The 11814-nt window shown below is 38.2% G+C and overlaps 1 protein-coding gene across 1 annotated transcript; it reads left to right on the top strand.

The window, feature by feature from the left end:
* Positions 1–2613: 2613 nt before the first annotated feature.
* On the top strand, positions 2614–7335 carry LOC109318386 (fatty acid-binding protein, liver-like). The gene is made up of 4 exons (XM_019547604.1): positions 2614–2740; positions 4430–4602; positions 5948–6037; positions 7158–7335. Exons 1-4 carry the CDS (start codon positions 2674–2676, stop codon positions 7209–7211), a joined length of 384 nt encoding a protein of 127 aa, XP_019403149.1. The 5' UTR covers positions 2614–2673; the 3' UTR covers positions 7212–7335.
* The last annotated feature ends 4479 nt before the right edge of the window (positions 7336–11814 follow it).

Below are 11814 nucleotides of genomic sequence, written 5' to 3'. Positions count from 1 at the left end.
ACCTCCAATCCCGCCCCACAAGCCGCGCGCTCGCACAGCTTCGCAAAGCCCGCGGCTCCCCGAAGCGGTGCCGGAACCGCTAGCCCGGCATTCCGCCACAATGTTTATGACTAAGCTTCTGCCAGCAAAGCTGTATGAATCAGGAATATGAAAAGGTGTTATACTTGATCCAATAGCTGTGCTGGCAAAAGCCCAGGGTGCCATTCTTTTCCTTTCCTGGATGTCTAAGTGTCCAGATTTAGTCTTCTGCATGGCATTCCAACCTGTGCAAAAGTAGCATTTGTTAGACTACCATGTAGATGACCAAAATCTGGACAGTTAAATGACCAGGAAAGAAAAGAATATCAGCCATAGTGTACACACATGATAGCAGCAAAATTACACCATGACTGGAATAACTAGCTTTGCTTGGAAGGGTGGGTATAATCAGTTTTACTATGGTAAGCTGAGTCTCCATTAGGTACACTTTTCTGGTATGATGTTCTTGAACCAGCAAACTTCTCCTAGTATAGAACCTCGCCCTGAAATTACAGGTAAAGTAGAATACGCTTCTGTAAGTGAAAGCAACAAAACTGAGGACTTCAATGACAAAAAAGCATTACAATAAGTAAATAACCTACAAGGGAGGAGACATAACCACAGTTTTCCATCCAGCTGTTGGAAAGGATAGTATCTGCAGAGGTGCAGCAAAGCAACTCCAGAGCCATGTCACGGATTGGATCATGAAAATAGGAATTCGTTTGCTACCCCCCACACACATACTACAAAGACTTCTTTGTGGAACCGTACTGCAAATGCAACAGACACTTACTACTGTTCTGCACTTTGGCTTACTGTGAAGTACCTAATGTCAACTCTAATCTTCAGAGGACAGTGAGAAGAGGTCATCGGTACAGACTAAAAAAGCCTTTGACAGTACTTTTCTGCAGTCAGTCTGGTGTATGCATGTGAGAAGTCCTCATAGAAATGGAAAGTGTCAGTTCCAAACAGATGAACAGCCTGCATCAAGATGGACTTTTCCACCCTTATAAGCAATTGGCAAAATGCAATTTGTTTTCTCCCCGTCCTGTGAAACATCAGATACTGGCCATTACTTTGGACAAAATATCAGGTTTCTTGGATCAATAGTTTACCTGAAGAAAATTCTTTGCAAATGTTCTAAAAGTTATTATTAAACATTAATTAACCTCTTAACCCCTAATGTTAATTTAAAGATGGTGTATGGCATATTTTAGGGTAGTGCAATTTTGAAACCAAATTGAGGCTTATTAACCAGAATTAGAATCCAGGTCTCTCATGTCCTAGTACCAGGTCCTATGCACTGATTAAAACTGTGCTGAATTAGGAAATTAGAGATGGACCTGAATTTTCCCAAAGCTTGAGGTGTGTCTGGTTCTTTGATCTCAGTTTGAGATTTTCTCAGAAAACTTCAGACTGGAAAACAACGTAATTGTAAATTTGTTCAGAATCTTATTCCCACTCAGTAAAAAAAAATGCTCCTTAGTATTTAGTAAAACAAATGTTATCTGAGAAAGGTCAGGCACCGCTAGGGTACAGACATTATCTGAATTAAGCAATTTCATGGCAAAGCACATATAATTTGTCCAATGTCCTCTAATGCCAAGTCCAATCTGCACAGAGAATGTAGATGTTGAAAATGTTATTGGATTATGGGCAAAGTGAGAATTAAAATAAAGCACCCATTTATTTCCCCCATTTCAGTCCCTAGGTAACAGTTTCATGTTTCAGTTCTCATTTAAATTTGTATATACATAAATATGATTAAACCGATTTAAATATCGTAATGTACTGGCTAATAGCTGTGCTTAACATTGATGTCTACTGGACGGAATTATAACTGTTCAGCTGTGTGTCATAAGCCATGGGCTACTTGCTCTTTGAAGTGCTCCAAGTGCTTTTGAAGCACTCCAAACAATGAAGGTACAGATACTTATAGCTGAAGCATCTAAAAAAAGGCCAAAGTGCTTCAAAAATGACTCCTGAAAAAAGAGGAGCATTTTTGAAGCACTTCCTGAACCATTGGCATGCTCCAGTGGTCCTTTAGCTTCTCACAGTGCTCTGCCCCCTTCCTGCCCCCCATGGAGAGGCAGGAGAAGTGGTGCAGACAGGCAATAAGGGCTCTCTTGTGTGCTCAGTTGTTTCGAGAACCTGCAGAGAGAAGAGGTCAAAAGCCATACAGTAAATCCTGCTCTCCAGCCCCCTGACTAGAGACTACTGCCACTGCATGCTGACACTGCCTTTTTAAACCACTTGGAGGAAGGGGAGGGTTGAGGGCCTGGCCAAAGTGACTGAGGAACGCAAAATACATTTTCAAAAAAGACTTAGATGTATACTAGTTAGATAGGAGGTTTTTAACTATAGTTATACCAGTAGACAAAGGTAATCATCCTGATAGTTTAAAGTCTAGTTTAAAACTAGGAAACCTTAAAAGAGTCAGTCAAGGTAAATCTTTCTTCAGAACCAATGAACTAGAGGTTATTTCCATTAAGAACAAATAGATGATTAATAATTGATACTTCATTGTTAATAATTACCAAATCATTGCATGAAATGAGCTAGATTTTTCCCTTAGTATAAATAGCATCACTTTGATAGAAGAGTCCTCCATTCTCTTCCTGGCATCACTGCCCATACTATACCATATCATCCATAATGGCATTCAGTGGAACTTGGCAGGTCTATGCTCAAGAGAACTATGAAGAGTTCCTGAAAGCTATTGGTAAGTGTCCAGTTACTTTTGTCACAGCTTGTTGGGTATGTGAAATATAACAATATTTTTTATTTACAGCACTTTTCATCAGGGAATTTCAACTTATATTGTGGACCAGCCACCTCCCATGACATAGTTCAGTGCTACTCTAAGCATTTTAGAGATGAAATTAAGTGAAGAGATTTGCCCAAAGCAACACGGGTAGAACAACAGGTGTTAAACTCAGATTTCCTAAGTCTTTACTATAAGAGTGAACTTCTCCTGAAATAAGAGGCATCTTAATAGAAGCATGAAAATTGAATTGTATACATGTTTATAAATCTAATAGGTTCGCTAGCAGGGACTTGTTAATGGGATACAGAGCCTTTCAAATCTACACTGCTAGTTCCCCTACAGGTGATGGCTCTTTGGTCGCTGGTATGAAATGAAGATGATGGACTTTAAACAGTAGGGACAAAATCATATTTCACTTTATGTACATAAATGGCAGTTACCACCTATATAACTACAATTTTCAACAGGTACACATAGGTTGATACAGTTCTGGGCATGCAAATATCCACATACCCAGGAGCATGTTCAGTAGGGCTGTGCTCTGGCTTGCAGGTAGGTAGTACCATATCCTCACCCAGGTAGGCACATAAGGCAACATATGCCCTGAAATTATAGCCAAACAAAAAACAATGAGTAGCATCTGTTAGATGCTGGTGGAACTCCCTTCCGTGGTTTAGCCTGACAGCTTATGGGTTAGGGCATCTGTCCGGAGGGCAGGAGACCTTCTGGTAAAATAGAATCCTAAACTTTGCAAAAGAGCAAAAAACTGCAATTAAAAGGCTAGGCAACTGCCATTTAAAATAGGCAAAGTAAAATAGGATTCTGCCCTAGGTCTCTAATAAAAAGCATCACCACAGTTTCCCTTTCAGCCTTGATGGCAATTTTAGTAAAATGACCAAGGATTAGATGGGTTTTCAAAAGCCGTACTTTGAAATTCACTGGAGTTGGGTGCCCCTAGCCACAATTAAGATTCCTCTGAAAACCCCAGGCCTAAAAAGAATGTTGTCTGAATTACCCACTCAATGTCAAAGGTCACTTTTTCAAGTCATGCATGAGGCAGTTGTTCTGCTGCCACTCTGTGACCTGTACCTTAGTCTCCAGCCTGTTCTGGGGAGAGAAAGAGAGAAAATAATGTACATGTCATAGTAGTCATGTCACGGTAGTCACTATCCCTCCCTTATTCCCAGATATTGAAGAGATGATAGAGGTGTAACAGTCTGTATAGATTAGAAAAGAACTTAGAAAAGTGTCCAAGTTTCACAAATGTGAAAGCCATACATACAATTTAAAAATGTGTTTACAGAACTATTGTAATAGGAGGCAAACACACCTTAAATTGCTTTTTAAAAGTTATTAGATTTATGGCAGGTCCTCAAAGTAAGGGACTGGCATTGAATCTCCAAGATTATAAGAAAATTAACCAAACAAAAAATGCCCATGAATGAAATGTTATGGCCAGAGAGCACTGGGTAATCTCAGGATAAACTCCCGGCTTTAACACTGATGTCCTGTTCTCTTGCTACTTCATGTCAACTTTGTAACTTAATTGAAACAAAGTATTTGGTATTTCCATTATTCATTTCAACAGGAACTCCTTCTGTGCATAACAGAGAAATTAAAAACCTGTTTTTTGCTTTTCTGCAGGATTGCCAGATGAAATTATCAAAGTTGCCCCAAACATTAAGCCTGTTATTGAAATACAACAAAATGGAAGCAACTTTGTTGTGACGTCAAAAACACCCAAACAATCTGTAACAAATTCATTTACTCTTGGGAAAGAGGCTGATATCACCACTATGGATGGCAAAAAAATGAAGGTAACCTACCACTTTTTCAGGAACAATAGTAGTTCTTTCTGCACTCCAAAGATTTCAGAGGGCATGTAGGTTACAAAGGAAGTGAAGAAGCCTGAACAGTTGTTCGTCTAACCATTAGGGTGGTTAATGATAGTGCAACACACTGCTACACAGGAAATTTGGCTTTGTGTCATGAATTGTCATCTTAGCATGTGCTGGAACAGTTGTGGAGGCAATGCACTAAGCTACCGTATGAGCAAGCAAGCACATTACATCACTCTTTAACCAGCTCTTCAAACTGACATGTAAAGTGATGCCCACAGGCTTCAGAAGCTGCTTCTGAAACTAGAGACATGGTACTGCAAAGCAGGGTCTGGAGAAACCCCCAGGAACCTCTTGGAAAAATAAATAATTTGTACTGACTAGATATTTTTCTACAAATTATTAAATACTCAGTTATCAGCAAACAGGTAAAGGTAATCAAGTCTCCTGCGTTAGTGGAGGAGCAAATCAAAGCAGAAGTTAGAGAGGAATTTTATTCCCTAAGTCCTGTACTGCGTAAATGACTAAATGCATCATGTAATTTTTCACTTTACCCTGAACGGTACTGCTCAAACAGCAGGCTGCGGAACACTAACTGTGGGCTTTAGACAGCTGACTTCCAGTGGTGGTGATTCTCTCTCTCTCTCTCTCAGCTGATAAAGATACCAAAATACTTTAAGTGCTTTCTTACTACATTTTCCCATGCAGGCAGGAGTGTTATTTATGGCAAGGAAAGTGGTTCATGTATTTACAAGTATATGTGAGGGTAGTCTAGAAGACAATCTTTCTGTTACACGTGGTCCGCATTATACAAAGTTTGAGAATGCCAACTTTAAAGCATCTGGCATTGACCACTTCCAGAAGACGGAAGCCATCACAGATAAGCCAACTGTTTCGTCTAATTTGGAAAGAGCCCATGTGTATGTTTTGATTGGTATGTTGCATATTTTGACCATCAACTTACATAGAAATAGATTGTATATATATTTTACGTACAATAATTGTAAATCCTTTTAACAGCCTCTATTTCCTGAAAATAATCTACGCATCAAGGAGTAGTATTTATATTCTTTGAGCAGTTGGAAGAAAGCAAATTTTCTCCTAAGTTAATTAGGATATTATTTAATCATGCCAATTGTGGTTAGGGAAATAAGAATGAGTGCCTGAACTTCCATCTGATTATATCTGTGTACCCAACTACTTATTATAACTGAATTTCCATGTTTACCTTTTGGTCTCAATTGCTGCCAGAAATGGAGTGTAAACTGGACTTTATAAACTAATGTAAGTAATTCTTTTTTAAAAAAAAAATCTGTGTCCACAGTGCATCGTTCACTTGCAAGATGGGAAGCTTGTGTGTAAATCAGACAAATTCTTCCATGAACAAGAAGTTATAGGAAATGAAATGTTGGAGGTAAGATTTAGGCAAATATAAGTTCATTATGAAAAATACCAGAAAAAAATGCCCTACACATGTCAGCTTATAAAATCAATACCATTTCTTAAAGTACAAAAATTACTACAAAAGCCATGCCTTAAATCTATATCTATGAAGAATATATGATTTTAACTCTTAAAAATTATCATAGCCCAAGAGAAACAACATTAATCATACTTTGGTACAGATGCATCATACAGTAACACAAATGCCTTACCTGAATCTCCTTTAAACACAGACACAATGTGCAGCTATGCCTTACAGTTACATTCAAGGCTTTCCTGTCTTTGAATGTTAGCTGTCATTTCCCAGGTGAGACTGGGCAGAATTCATCCCTGTTATTTTCCATTTTATGCACTCAAGCATGAACATTTTTAATTTCTAAGCATCACGCAGGAAACCTTTTTCAGAATTCTACATAAGGCTGTGAACTGTTTGCACCAATGACCTCACTGAAAAACTTTGGCCCAGGCAAAGGGTGCAAAATGAATCAAGGAATGCAAGTTTACATTTTCACTTCTTTAACTTACAAATCCTTGGAATGTCTAATTTGTTCTGAACCCTTCTCTACCACTACAGAGCCCTTCCCCCTGGGAGTTAAACCTCAACTTTTCAGTTTTTTAAGATGTGTTCCATTTGATGAGATTACTGTTACAGGTTTCACAGCAAAGGTTTTCAAAGCAGCTCTCAAAGTTATGGAAACTCAGCTCCCTTAAATGGCTTTGAAAATGTCAGCCTACTTTTTCTTACAATAATAAATATCCAAAGTGCCATTTTAGAAGTACTTATTTCAGGCAGCAGGTTTCTGATTTGGAGGACATTCACTTCTCTTGGAAAACTTCTGATATTACTCCTTAATAAAGGATAACAACAATGTCCTTGAAAATAACAGTTGACATTTGGGGATTCTCAGTCCTCAGAACTGGTTCCCTAACAGAAATGCCATTGTTTCAGTATGAATGCACTGTGTATATCTATAGACAGGTATTGTGAATGAGGGAGTTACAATGAATTACAGAAGTTTCTTTTCTGGTAGCTATGTGCATCTCTCCTTACAGTCTAAACAAGAAACAAGTAACGTATTTATCTTTTCCAGACTATGACTGTTGGTTCAGCAACACTCATCAGAAAAAGCAAGAGAGTTAAATAATAAGACGACAGATTCATTTTTGTCTTGGACATTTTTACATTCCAAAAGCACATTTTCCATCAGTTGTGAATTTTCTTATTCTGAAAGAGTGCTACAGAAAAATAAAGAACCAGGATCTCTGCTTACCTTGCATCTCATGCTTTGGTTAATATAAGAATGCATTTTCCTTGATTATACTATGAGGCCCATCTATCTAAGTAGCAGAGGCCTGTTTCCAAGATAGGCAGACCTCCCAATAATTACGAGGGGAGATTTTTCCTGTGAAAGTAGAGGACCTGTGGCCTCTAGTAAAATAGTGGCTCACCAGAACAGCAACAGGGAGGTGACAGAAGCTGATATGAATATTTCCTGACCTCTTATGCCAAATAAGAAAGAATATAAATTTAATAAATCCCACCTCCTTTTCTCTTTTTTGTCCAGTTAGTCTAAGTGACCTACCAAAAATCTGCCATCTACTTATGTAGCAAGGAGAAATCAGACATTTATGTGGCTGTTATGCACAGCTGTATCTGTAAGAGTAATATAAGTAGAAACATGTTAAGAGCTGGAAAGCATATTGCACCTACTCAGTAATTAAATAATATAAATGACTTGTTAACCAACTTACAAAAGGAATTGCAAACACAGTTAATGTGTTCAAGACCAAAAGAATTAAACCAAAAATTAGGCAACTAATGATATTTTCCAGATCTAAAAATAAGGAAGCATCCTTGTAATAGTCTTGATTAGTATGACTGGAAAATCCTGTTTTCAGATTAGATCACTGTCTACTGTCTAGGTTAAGGCATAAAATGCATGGAATTGAAGATGGGAAATAGGTTTCCTAACCTGTTACTCTCAACTGTCCATCTTTGCAAAGTTCAGCTTCTTTTAAAAAAAGCATCATCATTCATCCTACTTTATTATTGACATTTAATTGACGTATAGGGCATGTACTGTGACACCACCAGACCTTTTGTTTTCTCACTAAAATGTTTGCTGGGATAGTAATCATGCCATTTTTCAGGTTTCCAGTTAAATGGATTCTATTATATATACTAGCAGCCCTATTCTACATTGAGGTTAGTGGAAGTTTTTCAAGTGACTTGACTGAGAACAGAATCTGATCTCTTCTATAGAGGGAAAACTACCAACATAGCTTACTGCTAGACCTTATCATGTGGACACCCTTAGCTTAGAACTAGAGTGCTTTTTCTGGCTTACCTTGTGTACTTTGAATACAAAATAATCTCAATAAGGAAAAAGCATCCTTATTCTGAAATCAGAGTGTCTGCAAGAGGAGTTTTACTGGCACAGCTATGCCAGTAACTGAGGCATGCTGTATTTGTATAAACAAGCTCTAAAGCTTTTGAGTTCAGGAGGAGTTACACATGCATACAAGATCCCTGGAATAGATTCAGGCCATTTGCCAGAACTTGGGATGAAAGGTCTTTTAAAGCTGTTTGCTGCATGAAACTATTCAAGAACTCAAAAAGGTAATGTTTGTAAGTTGCTCAGTAACTGCTGCTAGCTAGATAAGGAAACATAACAAAAGGATATTAACGTTCTAACAGTAAATTCCCAGAAAACCACAATGCTTTAACAAAGAAAACTACAGCTGAAAAATGAATGAGACAAGATTTGACACTTTCTAAACTAATCTAACTAAACATATTTTATTTGTCATTAAATAGTATTGTAATCACTGTAATTTGTAATGCCTGTGACAAAAATGTATGTGTTGGTTTAGACTCATGACATAAAATGTATTTTTTTAAACTAATTTAAAGAACCCACCTAAGAAAGCACTGATGATTTTTAATACATAAGAATACATTGTTTTAATATACACGTGAAAGAAGATTAATTTGTAGTAGCTTGGGAACAATTACAACACAACTCATAATCTATTCAATTTACTATCTCAAAGTAAAGGTCAGCGAATACAGGTTCCGCTACACAAAAGGAAACAAAATTATAGGGAATGTAATATATCCTCAAAACAGTGATAACTGAAATTGTTTCTAACATGTTGCACCTAAGCTTCTGTAAAACAATCTAAAAGCAAATGTACAGGCAGTCCTCAACTTACAACGTTTTGAGTTACAATGTTTTGCACTTACGTTTATAAATTGACACCCTGTTTTAACTTTATGAAGTCAGTTTCGATTTTACACTTGATCTGATGCCAAGCCACACCAGTGAATAAGTTCGCTGCATCACCCATCTCTCTGGAGAACATCTGTCCAAACTTCCTTGGACACTTTCTTGAAGAAAGCAGACAAGATTCCAGAAAAACCTGCTGCCGAGACTCCTGAGAAGACTCCAGCCAAGAACCCTTAAAAAAATCCAAACAAGAGCCCTTCAAAATGCCCAGCAAAGTCTCCTCAAAGAAGTCCTTCCAAATCAATATGATCGCTATTTACAATATAAATACATTGATCTATTACTCATCTATAATTGATCGCGTACAAAATTCTGGGTTATTTTTGGGGAAAATAGAGTATCAGGCCTTGGTTTAGGAACCAATCCCCATTTATAACATTGTTTCCTATGGGAAAATCGGTTCTAAGTTACAACGTTTCAGCTTAAGACGTGGTTTTCAGGAACCAATTGTCTCGTAAGTCTGAGGACTCTCTGTACTGCAATGTCCAAATTATTTAACATTGCCAGCTATAAAGCTGAACTAACCACAGCACATTCCACGGCTGCTGAGATATGAGGTTCCATACAAGTCCTTTGTTCAGTGTTTTACTTCAAGCTTTTAGGAACCGAAGGCCCTTGTCTGCGCTAAGAATCTTGTCTTCCTCTCTGGGATATTAGTTATTATTTATCAACTGAAAATACCTATATTGAAAGAATGGTGGATCCACCCTCCCTCAAAGTCAAGTGAAATCACAGAGGACACTTCATGACAACGTTTACATTTCTGCCTTGGTAATTTGCTGTTACTCTGAAGTCAGGTAGATGGTAGGGCAAGGTGGCACCTCAGAGACTAACTGGTTCAGAGGCATAAGTTTTCATAGTTCGTCAGTGACTGTTGCCTATGAAAGCTCATGCTTCTGAATCAGTGATGCCAACCTGTCCTACCTTCTGCATTACCATACCTTGTAATTATGAACACTAAAGAGACAAGATCTATCTTGCTCTGAACTGTTTCTATTAGCTCCCAATTCCACAGGGTTTTGAATAAGTATGTAATTACCCTGAGAACATGTATATATGCTAAAGATCAAATTTTATGTGGCGACTTCAGTGTTTCATACAATTTTCTAAGAGCAAACTTTGATGTACCAACTAGAACAGTGTTTCTCAATCTGTGGGTCGTGGCCCCAAAGTAAGTCGCAAGAATATACAAAAGGGTCATGAACAAACTTTGAAAATGGATTCTCCTTTAAAGGAGAAAAACATGGGAAACCATGGCCTTTCCTTTGCAGGCTTGCAGTTTGCTGCTTGGCTCCCCCCCTGCCCCACCCCCTCACAAGTGAGAGGCACTGGGGCAATGTTTACAAATGGGTCCTGGTAAAAAAAGGTTGAGAACTGCTGAACTAGAAAACATTTTGGTATTACACAGCTGCTACACTATTCAGAGTGTAAATTTAATCTTGCCTGCTTTTGCACCACCTATTTCAGGTTCTTCTAAAGAAACTTGTGTGCTTGTGTAGGTGTGTGAATAGGATTTTAATGTATATTTATTCCAAATTGTACTCAGCACAAATGCCCACTTCTAGATAGGACAGCACCTGAAACGGAAACAGCTGTGGTGTAATTTACAAGTTATATTTCAAAAGCTACTAATGCGATTCAGTGCTTTACTCAGACACAATAACCATTATGATTCTTTACTTCTGTTTAGGACGGTGAAGTAAACAGCTTCCTTTTCCAGGTCGACTATGGCTCTGATATGATTTCCACCATTTCACTGCATTTAAAGTAACATTGGAAAAAGAGAGTACGACTGCATGTTTGTAGCTGCTATGGTTTCACTTGTATTCTAGCACTTAAAATGATCCAACAGAAAAGTCAGGAACTGAAACAGGAGTGTATGTTGCTAAAAGAATGGTATTTCAGGACTATAAAAACCTGAAGCATTGCAATAATTTCTCCATTTGTTTAAGTGGATTATACATTACCATGTCAATCATAACCTGAACGACCAGATGCTTCTGTAATGAATACTTCATTAAGTCAGCTACTATAGACAGGCCAACTTAATAAGTGTCTTATAATTTATTTTTTTCTTTAAAGCACCATAAGGAAGCAATACACGATGTGCTGTAAAAGTCATTGTAGGATTGATAGTATAATTTATTAGCGCTGTTTTCCACATGGAAAATAAGTTGTATGGCCATTAACAGGCTTGTCGAAGTCCCACGGTGAGCCAGCAACGGAGCGCGCAGGGTTATGACCCTCATGTATTTGTTCTTACCATAAGGCCAGCATCAGTGTCGTGAAATCACCCTGGGGACCCGAAACATCAGCTTTACCCCGCGATGCAATTACCACAGTCAGGCCATCCACTGGAGTTCCTGACCGCTCTCCCGTGGGGAAGTTCAGCCCCTGCTGAGACACCCAGCACCAACGTTTCCAATCCTGAAGCCACCTGATGCAGATACATGCTTGT

This window comes from Crocodylus porosus, unplaced genomic scaffold (genome assembly GCF_001723895.1).
Source record: "Crocodylus porosus isolate Cpor-Errol unplaced genomic scaffold, CroPor_comp1, whole genome shotgun sequence".
NCBI lineage: Eukaryota > Metazoa > Chordata > Crocodylia > Crocodylidae > Crocodylus > Crocodylus porosus.
The sequence above is the reverse complement of the archived record's forward strand: the minus strand, read 5'-3'. Positions and strand labels throughout refer to the sequence as shown.

Bases quoted from the DNA above. Each gene is read 5' to 3' on its own strand.
- LOC109318386 (XM_019547604.1), top strand. From the start codon at position 2,674: ATGGCATTCAGTGGAACTTGGCAGGTCTATGCTCAAGAGAACTATGAA. The intron at 4,603-5,947 runs GTAACCTACCAC...CTGTGTCCACAG, and splicing joins TGGATGGCAAAAAAATGAAG to TGCATCGTTCACTTGCAAGA. The intron at 6,038-7,157 runs GTAAGATTTAGG...TATCTTTTCCAG, and splicing joins TAGGAAATGAAATGTTGGAG to ACTATGACTGTTGGTTCAGC.